The sequence below is a fragment of the Idiotropiscis lumnitzeri genome, chromosome 7 (assembly GCF_059441095.1).
Source record: "Idiotropiscis lumnitzeri isolate Australia: NSW breed Sydney's pygmy pipehorse chromosome 7, RoL_Ilum_1.0, whole genome shotgun sequence".
Taxonomy (NCBI): Eukaryota; Metazoa; Chordata; class Actinopteri; order Syngnathiformes; family Syngnathidae; genus Idiotropiscis; species Idiotropiscis lumnitzeri.
The window spans coordinates 6861533-6875610 of NC_142397.1; the positions used below are offsets into that span (position 1 = coordinate 6861533).

Sequence of the window (14078 nt, forward strand, 5' to 3'; positions counted from 1 at the left end):
ACGTTTTTCAGATGTGAAACTTTAGTCACGGACTTTCCCAAAAAGTCTGATGCTTCTCTTTTATTGACGTGGGAATTAAATTGCGTCAATGAGCAAATCATTGAAAGTCAGGTGGTACTTTGTGCAAAGTTTGAGAACCACTCTGAGAAGCGAGGTTTTTGTCATCAACCGGTGGCATTCTCATTATTGGTTGTCAGTGGTGCTCAATGGAAAAAAACAAAGAGGTTGTGGTTAGTTTTATGAGTAATCATAACAGCTCTAGCAGGTTCTACTTCTTCCTCTAACAAAAAATAAATAATAACTTGCGACATTTCAAAGGTCAATTTTAGCACATAAAAACAAGCCAGCGATATGATCCTTTTATTTTACAGACTCAATAGCACCCGTCAAATTGACTATAGCAATAAAAAAATGTCATGTGTGTATTACGAGTAGCTTTCAGGCTCAAACAGTTTGACGATCACGGCTTCACGGGGCTGCAGCACCAGCTTGTCGGCGTTGACGGCGCCGAGGCGGTCCATTGCCGTGCTGGCCACAAAGACACCGGCCTCGGGCAGGCTGGCCGCCCAAGCGGGATCCAGGCCTTGGGGCTCGGACCCGGCGTTGAGTAGAACCAGGAAGTGAACGCAGCCCCACGAGCGCAGGAAGGCCATGAGGGGTGGCGAGGACGAGAAAGCGGCGCTGGAGGAGGCGTTGAAGGGGAGGAAGGTGAAGTTTCCGAAGACAAGAGCTTCTTCACGAGCTCGGTTGTGACTCAGGGAGCTGAAGAGGGCCAATGTGGAATGCCTCCAATGTAACTTGTCCTAAAGAAGAAAAAAATGGTACAACCAGTTTCTGTCAGAAAGCGTATAGCAGCCACTATTTGAAGGGTCTAAACCCAAATAAAGTTCAGCTGTTCTAGTAGGCATTTACTAACTTATTTTTTTTCATCTATCTCACATCATCTTTTTCTTTCTTCTCCAGGTATACTTGTGACATTCATGTTAGCTTCTTAAAAGACTGACTAGCAACCATTCCAGCGAGTACCCCACCTCTGACCCTAGTGACAAAAATGAATGACTGGATGATCTACATTGGTGAGTCTGAAAAGGTGTATATGAATTTCTGAATTAAATGTCCCAACTGCACAAATCTTGAAGTACAGTTCAGTTATATTTAACTTTTAAGTACAATACACATTTAATCATTTTGCGATCAAACAATTAGTTGAAAGATCGAGCTATAAAAGTGTTAAAATTATTGATATATTACTCACTGCAAAGTCAGAGGATTCATTGCCATTTCCTCCCTGCAATGAGCCATCATGTGGAGAAACACAAAAAGTTATATTAGAGTTCAAGTTAGTACTTTACAAATCACTTTAAAAATATGAAGTTTGGACTCAACCTGTGCAGGATACAATTGGTCGTATTGGATCACAGGTGTCCCTGGCAGCGTCATGAGCAACACCAGGAGCAGTCTCCTCAAATCATAAGGCGCTTTGCCTCCAACCTGACAATATATAAGTTGTCCTTTACACTTGCAGGCCACGATGTGTAAATTTTCAATTACCATATTTAGAAACTTGAAATTAAAAGTGGTTTAAGTCAGCTACCTCAAAACTAACACATAATGAGAAACGCTGCAGAGCTGTAACTCTTTCAGCAATCGATATTTGAACACAATATGTATACACAGACAGACAATATGACAATACTCACAGGCATATATTTTCTATCCTCGGCAAAGAATGACAAATATTACTGTGGATTACTAAAGATCAATCTTGTCTTCATGTACCACATCAGGGTACACTCACTTTACTTGAAATCATTTTTAAAGATTTTTTTTTTTTACATTTGCTACAGAACCACTCAAATTATTAATTCCACAACCTTGCTCAGGAGAAGTGTTATTTTCTACATGAATACCTTATGGTTTGTACATTTCACCAGACTGCTTTGATGTTACCAAGAATACCGTGCCAAATTGCTTCAAACTCTAAAAAAAAAATTTTAAACTAAAAAGCTCTAACCCGCATAGATTTGTATTATACTGCCCCCATGTGGCCAAGACGAGCACAAAAAAAAAAAGGAGCGGCACAAGTACATTGAATTTCAGCCAAAAAGTACGTCAGTATAATAACGCACCAACACAATATTGCTTAATACATTACAACAATTCTAAGCAATCCGCAGGTCACGTTTACGGGTCTTACCATCCAACCGAGCCATGTGTCTTCGGGCGTCTGCAGGTGAGTTTCGATGGCGTCAGCCACCTGGCGGGCCGACAGCGGGTGAGGCGAGGCGGGCAGCACGGACCGCAGGACCACGTCCACCAATGTGGCGTTGAGCTGCTGGCCGGAGACCGTCAGTGGTGGAAGTTGATCTCGCGTCTGTTTGACCACAACAATCCTGAACAAACAAACAAACATACCCAGTTATAATTTGTATAAATCAAAATGCAAAATAAACCAAAAAAAAGGTAAATAAATTGTAGCCTAGAGAAGTTATTTTATTTTTTATTATTTTAATATTTCAATGTAGTAAATTGATGCCTTGATTTATGAGTGATCCAAGTAATATGAGGGCCGATCACCTCAACTCCCCTCACAAAATTGTGTCATTTTGATATAATTAGTCCAGATTCTTCAAAAAAGAATATTCAACCTGTTTATGAACACTCCCAGTTTACATTTGCCATTAAATGAAAACATGAAACAGTGAATTATACTGTGTTTTGCCAAAGAAGATCTGCTAGCTTCATTCTAACACACAATGCAAAACACCATTAACAGGCTAACAAGTAGCATTGAGGTTTCGGTCTTAAAAAAAAACGATATTTGGACACACATATGCTACGATTTAGACAAACAATACATTCTACATTTTTAAATCTATTACTGCAGCTTACTGAGCATGAGGGTTGGAACGGATTCATGGAATTTGTATTCCTTTTAAGGGGGACGGATGATTTGAGATAAGAGTGCTTTCAGTTTACGAGCGTGGCCATGGAGTGAATTCAAGTCATAAATCAAGGCACTACTGAATTCTAACAAAGAAACAGAGATAATTACGCTTAGGTATTAGGGAAATTTGACTTCACACAGTCGGCCGTTAAATAAACAAATGACAATACCTTTCTTCATCTTCTTTACTGAACTCCTCCAAGACAGTTCTCCAATGCATCAGAGACTGCAATAGCAATATATATTTTTTTAATAAAATGTTTAATATATATAAATATTTTTTTAAAAGCTCTACAAGTGAAAAAGTAATTACCTTTTCTGTATAATCCGAATCTGTGTCACACATTACAAATCCTGCCACGCCTTGACCCAACCAGAAACGAAGTGCAAGCTGTGGGAATGCGGTCCACATTTGTACAAGTGTGGCATTGCTAAATCAGAATTTGACAATGAGAGCATTTCAGACCCGCGTATCGTTCCAGGTTTCTTTTGTCTCCAGGTCTTGGCGAGCCCCTAAAAGCTGCACATCGCACACATCCAATACCACTTTGAGGCCTGTGAGTCGAGACATAGGCGCACCCAGCATCAAATCTTCTGCATCAAATGTGGGTATTTTATTTTATTTTTTTTAGATAATGTCGAAAGCTTCAGTGCTTACGGGCGACTTCTTTCATATCATTGTCACGTGAAACACAAAAATTATGATGAAGCCTGATTTTTTTTGCATTTTTGTTGTATATCAAGGGTTGAAAAAAAATCGTGGCAATGAGATTCCTTTTCAAAATCATTAAGCCTTAGTCAGAAACCTTTGGCTCACTCACCCGCCTTGTCACACTCGACAAGCAGACGCTGGACCTGTGGCAGCGTTCCCGAGCGCTCCCCGCTCTCAGTTGCATTTGATGGGTCGAACAAGCCCCTCAGGATGACAGCGCTGATACCCAAAGACTTGAAGTAAGGAAGCTGATCACACACCGCTTCATTTAAAAAAAAAAATAGTAGGGCTTTACACATTTTCTTTTTAAATAATGTATATGCAATTAAAATATATTCTTGCTTTTTTTAACCACAGTGGCCGAAAGACGGATAATAGTGTATTTAATTGCAGATACACTTGTGGTCATTTTCAAGACGAACCTCTCAAGAGAAGCTAGGTCATCCAACACTCACTCAGTACTATAAGTGTGTTTCTGTATATTTTTTTTGTCCAGTCGTGATGTCATAAATGATGGTAAGTAATATGAGGTCGATTTATTCAAATCGGACAAAGTATGACTTCACAGAAGGCCTCGTGTGAAATACACGGCCTGCCACTGGATAAACTAAAAGCTACTTATATGGACGGTTAAAGTACTCGTTCCTTTTGCAACATTTGCAGAAAAATGTAAGCCTATCAGTCCATTATTACTAAGACTTAAATTTATATGGAAGGAGCGATTACCCTCTATTTATTTCTACCACAAATGCTAATAATTGACAATATTAGGCCAATGACAGAAAAGTTCAATTTAATGATTCATTCAATTTAGAAGAACAGAAATGTTTGTAGACAACGTTTCCAACTGTAAAGTGGCTGTTGTGCACAATCGATAATACCCCGTGGCATTCTGGGAAAAAATGCAATGTTTTTAGCATTTAGCTTACGTTTTACCAACTCGTTCGAACGACATAGCCGATAAAAAAAAAGTCTACCCGGCATTGGCAGTTCCACGCTTCCGTTGTAATTGGCTACAATATCGTGCAAAAATAGCGAATAAAATTTAAATACTGATAATTGACTGTCTTACCGTCGAAGGCCCCTGAGTCGCCAGGTGGCGTCCGGGTGAAGAGGTCAGGCTGCAGCTGAAAAAACACCGACTTCTGCCACCATTTTAGCGGCGTCGCCACGGGTCGCGGGCTGGTGACGATGATAGCCACGGCAGTAGCCAGCATGGCGAGCCACGCCAGCCAGAAGAGCACCACCAGGTAGCAGCGGAGCCTCCTCCACCCGGGCCCGCCCGCCGATTCCTCCAGCTCCTCCTTGCTCATGGGCCGCCACTCCTGCTCCCCTTCTCCTTCGTGTACGAGGTCCGGGACGAGCAGAGCGGCCGTCTCCGAGGAGCCTGCGGCCCCACTGGCCAAGAGCCCGGGGCCGGCCACGCTACCGTAGCCGGTGTCTCCGACGTTCAGAGGCATGGCGCTGGGCTGCAGGTGAGAGGGGACACTCGTGGACCGGTCCTCAGACATGTCGCCTCATCCTGTTCGATCCCCCTTTTACCGAACGTTTCCTGTCGCTGACAGGTGTTTTATGGCGAGTAACAATTTGTTTTTGAAGGCTCCTAATACGTTTGACAATGTTACTTTTAGGCTGACCAGCAAAAAATTGTTATATTTGAGTAAAGTCCAAATGAGTGCGCATAAAACAAACACTGGGTGTCACCGGAGTTTGCATAGAATTTTTCTAGGAATTTTTTTATATACTGTGCTTTATTGTCTAAAACCAGTTTGCGTCACGTCACATAAAAAAATATTGCTGTCCAAGACCAACTTTAAAAAAAAAAAGTGTTACAGTAATACTCCATTACCAATAATTCATGCTACCAACTTTACAACGGCGGCTAACGTTTGCTTGTTTTCAGTGTACAGTCAACATCTTGTGCGCGGTCATATCAGGGAGGGGCGTGGCTTTGATCGGAGGGGGAGGGGCTAGTCAAATCAGGCTATGTTCAAATGCTGCTAACATTTGAATCTTCAAACTCCCTCTTTAAATAAATTTTTATTTAAAATGTTTTGTTAGTGCATATGAACTATAGAACAATATATATTTTTAATTAAATAATTGAATTTATGAAACTGCCTAAAAAATATTTAAATAATACAATAAATGATTGATTTTTACTCCTCTTAGAGTTGCCACATGTTGAATTACACAGATAGTATGTTGCATTTATAGATTTCTTTCCCAATTTTGAATACAATTGTTTAGTTCTAATTTTAACACCTTGTCAATTTAGCCAAAAACATGCATAGACTTAATTTGTTTCTTTAAAACGTTCATACCTTGTTTTTCTGGCCCTCAAAGCTTATTCACTCACCAAACAAACTTAAATACTACTCACCTCTTCTCTTTAGTTTCAGTCGTCCTGTCGTCCAACTTTTGTCTGCGTGGGGTCTCGGCGTTCTGACTTTTGTGGAATGAGGAGATGAGATGGAACTTCCGTCCAATAAAGACTCTGCTGAGTCACTTCATACACAGGTGCCGATCTGCACCCTTACAACACATTCTGAAGACATATGACAAAGACCTTCATGTGCGCTTTCTAGCTCTCGTCTATATTGTTTGTCACACACAGAAGTTTTGGGACGATAACAGAGGTTTTAGGAATCCAAAGAGTGAATGAAATTGAGACTTTTAATTCTCTTTTGCCATTGAAATGAATGGAAATGCCAAATCAAATGCAATTAATTTATTCCTTTGCCACAAGAAACGGAATTATGCATGCTTTTAATATTTTTTTAAATAAAAATGGAAATTTATGATATTTTACCATTTTTAAAACATACAATAATAATTAGGTAAAAAGTAAAGATTTGTGCGTCATGATAATTTAGAGAAGTGTGTCCAACTCCTTCAGTTGTGCGTGCCTTGGCCGCCAGGAGGCAGCATAACACGTACCACATGCGATAACTTAGATTTGTTGATGAAACAAAGCAGAAGGCCATTGCACGGCACATGTAAGTTGTTTAAAGATTTATTATCGCCACAGCATCGAATCTAGTTTTGTTAGCCCGCCTATGCAGTTGTGTCATTTAAGTTAAATCAAACAATTGGTTTTAATTTGGAAAACAATTATCTACATTTTTTGCCCATTTTCTGACATAACCGGTAATGATGGTGATGCTTTATGATCCTCACAGTTTTAAGCGCCCTCTTGTGACATCTAAAGACAATCACAAATCCCTTTTGGGGTGGCATCAATTCATGTATTTCGCTAATCACGGGGGCGAGCTGTGATATTTGTGTTTTATGGCGTGAACAACAGTTATATAAACAGCAATGTCACTGCTCACTCTGTCTTCCAAAGTTCAGGTCAGTCTTTTAATAAAACATACGTGCTAATTCCCCGTATCTCTTTCTCTCTCTTCCCTCAAGTTCGCTTGAGCATTCTTTTATCCTGTCGTGGCTTCAGGCTCACCTTTTGAACCCTGACAGCATCGTGTCAACCTCTTTAGAGTATTCTCTCTGCTGTATGGCTTCGCAAGAGCATGCTCCACATGCGGAGAGCACAGTATTTCCGCTATACAAATAAAGTTGTATGTGCAGTGGAGTGTCAGCAATGTACACTCATGGGCCTCTTCATTAGGTTCACAATCGAATGACATCCAATACAAGAGCTGTAGCCAAAATTCAGCATTTGCAATGATAATAATTCTCGAATTTGATTGAGGAATTTCATACTGGGAGGCATTTCTTGTATTTTTATTTAGTTACACCTATTAAATATTGATATTATTTGTCCTGATATTTACATATTTCACTTCAGGAAATAAAGCACATTAATGGAAATTCCATCAAATTTACAAGTGCACACATTTATCATAGCAGTATTTAAGAAATATACTTTTAAAATTTTTTAAGAACTTGTACTTTTAAACTTTCACCGAGAAAGTAGAAGCTGACTGCATTATCCCGAGAGTGGTTCTCGTTTCAATATGTATGAACCACAATGTGGAACATTTTTAAATGAATCCCCCTCTGAATGTGTCAATCGGAAATATTTCTTTGTAAAGGCAGAACAATATAATAAGCTGCCGCATACCGACGCTTTCTAGCACATGGTACAAATGAATGACATTAAATCCTTTAAGATTTTCAGAATTGACCACATATTGTCTTAAATAAAAATGTTGCATAAAAAGTCTGTGAGCTCCTCTGAAATGTGGAAGTGCTTGGAAAAGGATGTTGATGACTGTGTTTCCATGGTGATGCCTTTAGTTGGATTCCTCTTCTGAACCGCCAATATCCTAAAAGGACGTAAAACAGCAGCATTATACGGAGCATCTAAGGTGACAAGGAAGTTAAAAAAACTAAACGAAAAATCTTTGCGTTCTCTCGCCAAGTTTGCAAGATAATTTTTTTTTTTTTTAATGCACGTTTATGCATTTATCATTTACATCCCGGTCATCTTCTGGATGAGTTTAATTGAATTACTTTGAAATTCACTTGAAATACAAAGGCATAAAATCAGTTCTTGATCTCTAGCCCAGTTTCTAAATAAGCCACAAACATCTGAAGTGAGTGCTAAACAAAAGAGGACATCTCTTGATCGCAGGAAGCGTTCCAAATCTACATGAGATGACCCAAAAGTGCATTTAAAAAAAGTTACCTTGCAAAAAAAAAAAAAAAAAACCTCGCAAAGTTTTTACTTTAAACGTTAATGTCACCTTAGGGCTCTGTAGCATTATGTACTGTAAAAAAACAAATCTAATTTTCTGATGGCTCAATAGGCAAGTTTTGACAACATATTACGTCATTCACCACTATAAAAATGACAAGAAGAATAAAATATGAAATAAAATAATATTTTGTGTCTACACTATAGCTTACCATTGGCTCGTGACTTCTGAGAGCTGCAATGTGCTTCTGGTAAGAAGAGATGATGCAATCTCGCCTGCATGGTGACAAATGTCAAATGGACGCCATTTTTCCAAGTGTTGCATCCTCACTGGGAATCCTTTTGTGTGTTTCAGTGCTTTACTTGCTGGTGATGCCGCCCCCTGGTGGAAGTCCTGGGATCTCATCCTCGGCCAGGAACTTGATCACATAGAAAAGGTCAGGATCCTCATCTTTGGACCGCATCATCTTGATGATTTCTGCCAGTAAAAATAAATTTGAAAGAGCAAACTACAAAACCAAAAAATAATAATAAAGAAAAAAAATTAACGTGCGCTTTTGAAAGTTAGAGGCGAGCACCTTCTACTTTCATGTCAATGTGTTGCTCCAGCGCCGCTTCCCGCTGCAGTGCCTCTTGGGACACCTCGGGGGCACCCGGGAGGCACACTATGATGATGCTGATGTTATCCAAGCTTCCCTGCGAGCGAAAGCAAAAAAAAAAAACATTACAATTTATTAAATTAGCAAGTTTCTTAAAAAAAAAAAAGAGAGAAAAGAGCATCTAAACCAGGTGTGGGTAAACTACGGCACGCGGGCCACATGCGGCCCATTAAACGTTTTAATCTGGCCCGCCGAACTTGAAAAAAATTAAATGAATAAACCTTGTTAATGTTTTATTTTCTAAATATTGTGGTTTTTCATAGACATATATTTTGTAATGCTTTTGTTCACTTTCATTTAAAATTATTATTTATTTTTTTTTCCGATGAGGTGAGGTTACCAAAGCAATCCATCCATCTGCTCCTGGTCCGGCCCCTCTGTCAAATTTTAGAACCCATTGTGGGCCGCCAATCAAAAAGTTTGCCCACCCCTGGTCTAAAGTATGGTATATTTCCGCCTTCAAAATGGTAAAGGTACCGCGCTGGGGCACTTTGATGCTGGTCACATCATCCAGGATGTGGATGATGATGATGATGATGTCATCACACAGCCAAGGAGGAGCAAGGCTCACAAGTGAGTGCTGCTGGACTTTAAGCTTTTCAGGTGTAATAAATAGAAAGCCATGTAAGGGTGGGATAATGCCACTGAGCTGGTGTATATTGAGCAAAGGCACGACCTCACATTCAGTGTTAATCCCAGCCACGTGTCATGCAATCTTCCAGTGTACCATAATACCCGCACATGCCTATTTATAGTGTCAGGTTGACGCTCTTGACAGGGAGGACGGACAAATCTACTTACAAATCGACGTCAGTGTAATACCTCTTGGTCATCCCTACAACACCTTCAATGTTAAGTGCTCCATTCATAAAAACAACTGTTGTAATTGTGTTAAATAATAGTGGAAGGTATCACGGTTAGGTAACTTGCACAATATATGTGTATGTATGACAAGAAAATTGTACCTTACTTAGTCATGTCGATATACAGAATACATTATCTTGATTACAGAGATTAGATTTTGTGCTGTGAGTGTCCATTCCGTTTTTGATGCTCTCCTTTCTCGTGCCTAGGGCTTTGGATTGATTAATAATCATTTTGAAAAATTAATAAATAAATTCCACGAGGTGTTCCACTATAACAGCCATAAAAAGAGTTTAAGAGTTGCTGCGGCTTATATACGGTTGTGCCTTATAGTCCAGAAAATACAGTAATTCTTCAAATGTACGATAATGTTTGCCTTTTCTTTAAATTGAAATAAAATAAAATGGCAATTGGACTTCTATGGAAAATAAGAGAGATTTCATTTTAAGGTTGTATCGCCTCACCCCTCCTCACATATTTGCGTCTCGTTTCACCTTGTAGAGACAGAGGTCGATGACTTGCGTGCAAATCTCTCGCAGGTCATCGCACACCTGCAGGCGGCTACGCACAAAAGCGCAGAGTTCCTCGTTGCCGATGGCGTCCCAAACGCCGTCGCAAGCCAGCACGATGAACTCGTCCCGGGCCGTCCGCTCCACCTCGTACACTTCAGGCTCGGGCGACACCAGCTGCTCCGTTTGCGGCCTCCAATCCACCTCCTTGAAATCAAAGTCACCTAGTGCTCTGGATACGGCCAGCGAGCCGTTGATGCGCTGCAGCGTGACGGAGCCGCCTGCGTTTTGTATGCGCTCTTTCTCCCTGGGGTTGAAGGGCTTGTGGTCCTCGGTGTAGAAGACAAGCTGGCTGTCGTTACAGAGGAGAGTGCGCGAATCCCCGCAGTTGATGAAATAGACGTACTGCGGCGAGATCATGACGGCCGCCGCCGTGGTGCCGCTGCGGTCCCAGGTGTCCTCGCGGGACAATTTGTGCATGTGGCGGTCGATATTCAGGAATCCCTCTCGGATGCCCTCCTTCACCTGCTCTGGGTCTTCGTTTGCTTTTACCCCACCTGTGTCAAATGCAGGGTGGTTTGACATTGGTGCAGGTAACCGTGAAGTTTACTCTTGGGAGCTTTGTGATGTAAAACATCTCAACTGCTTCTGGCCCACCAATCATTTCTATATTAGAAGTTCTTATTTGTTGCATTATTCTGTATGGTTGAGGTTCTTTTCTTTTGTTTATATTTTTTTTTGTATGGGGGTGGGGCCAGCTAGTGAATAGTGAACATCTGCATATAATTGACGGCTATTGACAAACAAAAACCTTTTCCATGAAAAATTAGGGTTTGATCCAGAAGGGGTTAAACAACTTGTTTTCTTAAAAATCAATCAATAAATAAAAATTTTCGAAACAGGTGGCAAACGACGAGTATGTGGGAGTCCTCTCTATATAAATGGGTAATTGACTAATATTGAAATCCATTAAAATGAACAATACACATACATATATATTTTTTATTTTATTAAAAACTTGGAGAATTAATTGTAACAAATTATTTGGTTTTTAAAGTAATCTTTGTAAACATTTTTCCATATAACTTGGCTCATGAAAATTTTTGCCTACCCCTGCATTGGATGTTGACATTTAGTAATGTAACAAGATCTAACGTTAGTGAGATCAAATCTCATTGTATTGTGTGCTTAATCTAATCAATATCCGTTGTGTCACAAGGTTATTATAGTTAATGAAATAACTAAAACAAAAATTGAGAAAGCATTTTGTAACGTGAAAACGACATCCCAGTTGCTCAGGGCTCTGCTAACGACCAATCATGGCCCAGCTTCAGAAAGCAAGTGAGTCGTGATTGGTTGTTACCTGAGCTACTGTGATGTAATTTTCAGTCGACAGATGAGACAAAATGCTTTTTCAATCTTTGTGACAAAATGGCCGTCCCCTGAGATGAGCGAAAAACGGGTGGATTTTGCCGCTTTACTCATATCGCACAAATGCGATATTAATCAGAATTCCATGCTAAGACTAGTGAAGGTGCATAGAACATTTTATTGCAAAGAGTTTTTTGGGGTTGACTTCCCCTTTGAAGCAGTGTTGAAAGTCTTCTTTGTCTTCATGATGGTTTGATACTGCCCCCGGTGGCCAAGTCATGCACTCCAGAAAATTGCGTATTTACAAAGTTATGTCCATAATTCATCTAAAAATCAGTCCCTGCATCATGATGATGTTGAGATCTAATACAATTTCGAGCCTAAAATAAATATTTGATTTTATGTTTCAGTACCTGTGGCGAGGATGTGGTCCAGCAGGTTCCTGGAGCAGTACTGAGCCACGGTGCTCCCTGCATGACCGTCAAACACGGCGAAGTAGGCCCACTCGCTCAGCTCGCCTCTCATGTGAGGCATGCAAGTGTGCGCGTCCTCCATCTGAGCCCTCCAGCCCTGCATGCTCGCCACCGCGTAGTTCAACCCCGACTGAGAACCGCCTTCGGACACGTGCTTCTCCAGAACGGGCCTCTCCAGGTACGGGCTGGGCATGTCGTCGTCATCTTCGTCAGAGTTGTCCTGCTCCTCGGGCCCCTTCTCTCTTGCGCCGCCTTTGAAAAAGAAAGTCACCATCTTCTCCGTTTCTTTAACCAGCTGACGGAGGAAGGAGGGCACCTCCACATTGCTGGCCCTGCGCGCCGTCCTCATCACGCCTCTGAGACGCTGCTCGAGCTTCTTGCTCGACCTGGCCGCCGCGTGCCTCCTCCTCCTGCAGTTGACCCTCCGGCGGCGCTGAGTCTTCCTCAGCAGGTCCAGGGCAACTGATGAGCAAGCCAAACGTAAGTCAAAAAGATGGATCTAAAATGAAACACTGAGGTCATGCAGGTTCTTGCATCCTTCACCAACGGGTTGCATTGTGTCGCTTTGTGAATTTGACCACAACTCTTTGGCTCTGTGTGTCCTTTTGCCCTCCCTTCTCAGCCTCTAGTTTCTATTGGCTTGTCTATTTCTGCGTCTTGATCCAGCTTCACTTGCACCTTCCTCCCTCTCACTGTCTGCGCAACTCTGCTGGGTTAATCACTTAGATGAATTACTTGCTCACATGCAACCATTAGAATAATTACAAAGGGAGCCGTATGAGCGCTATGACTTTGATTTTCCATTTTGCTCTCTAGTCAAATTGCATTAAGGCTGTCCTCCGTCGTTGCGTTTCATTGTGGATGACTATGTCGCATCAAAAGTAAATTATTACACAACAGCAAACTGAATAGCAGACTCACAAATAATGAAGGAATAAAATAAAGATTGAAGAAATATAATTGGGACTTTTTTATTTAAAAGTGATATCACAATGTATAGACTCATTGGATTTCCTGATATCATATAATTTAGATTATTGATGATTGAATTTTTTTTAGCTAAATACGTGATATTGTTGTCCTCTTTGTTAATTGACTCAATAAAGCTTAAAAAAGTGAATTGTTGAAGCATCGAATGACTTTTCCTTTGCGTCTATAAACAGAAGTAAACCTTTAATCAGTGTTGGTCACTGGCAGTGTGCCAAGTTAATTTAAGATACCTTTTAAATACCCAAATTAAGAGCGCTGAGACGGCAAACTGGATGCATTTGACGTTCTGAACTGTTGTGACGCACGTTAACAGCGTCAAATGCATTCGATGGACTCAACATGAGGTATAAGGTTTAATTATATCCAACACGAGAATCTTGACAAATCTAAGTCTCAGTTACAATATTAATAAAATTGGATTGGAGTGTAGACAGAGTATATCCCACCAGTGTCACATTTACTTAAACTTTAATATGTTTATATGACCTCTGAGTAAATAAGAAAATTGAATACTGTAAATTCTCCGTAGGTGGGAATGGTAATTTGTCTTTATTCGGCCTGCGATTGACTAGTGACCACTCTTGCGCAAAGTCAGGTTGTATCGACTCCAGATTGCCCGCAGCCTTAATTACGCATTAATTAAATTGAGTTTAACACAAATGCCACCACAAAATATGACATTTTCTTTTATATTGAATAGCTTCTCATGGTTTCTATTTGTGAGTGGTGTGTCTCGAATGGGTGTTGGATTCACGTGATCCTTCATGAACTGCAAGAGCTAAAGCGAAACACTCCCCCCTTGTGGTGTGTCTTTAGAACATTCTTGATTCTCAAGTCAGCGTTTTTTTGTACTTGTGTAAGTGATTATCTAATGTGACAACTTTAATTAACAA

At 40.6% G+C, this 14078-nt stretch overlaps 2 protein-coding genes and 1 long non-coding RNA gene across 3 annotated transcripts; 1 reads left to right on the top strand and 2 right to left on the bottom strand.

The window, feature by feature from the left end:
• Positions 1–347: 347 nt before the first annotated feature.
• On the bottom strand, positions 348–5566 carry LOC148333289 (amino acid transporter heavy chain SLC3A2). The gene is made up of 9 exons (XM_088300248.1): positions 4732–5566; positions 3769–3921; positions 3414–3502; positions 3261–3338; positions 3118–3173; positions 2198–2393; positions 1387–1491; positions 1256–1288; positions 348–803 (listed from the first exon to the last, which is right to left on the bottom strand). The coding sequence occupies exons 1-9, from the start codon at positions 5168–5170 to the stop codon at positions 426–428; spliced, it is 1527 nt and encodes a 508-aa protein (XP_088156374.1). The 5' UTR covers positions 5171–5566; the 3' UTR covers positions 348–425.
• LOC148333290 (uncharacterized) lies at positions 4584–8900 on the top strand. Its single transcript, XR_015844212.1, has 4 exons — positions 4584–5134; positions 6056–6179; positions 8527–8570; positions 8675–8900. It is a non-coding gene; the product is annotated as an uncharacterized LOC148333290 (long non-coding RNA).
• Positions 7388–12835, bottom strand: ppm1na (protein phosphatase, Mg2+/Mn2+ dependent, 1Na (putative)). Its single transcript, XM_088300251.1, has 6 exons — positions 12136–12835; positions 10337–10908; positions 8898–9015; positions 8683–8797; positions 8532–8595; positions 7388–7948 (listed from the first exon to the last, which is right to left on the bottom strand). The coding sequence occupies exons 1-6, from the start codon at positions 12542–12544 to the stop codon at positions 7916–7918; spliced, it is 1311 nt and encodes a 436-aa protein (XP_088156377.1). The 5' UTR covers positions 12545–12835; the 3' UTR covers positions 7388–7915.
• Positions 12836–14078: the final 1243 nt, after the last annotated feature.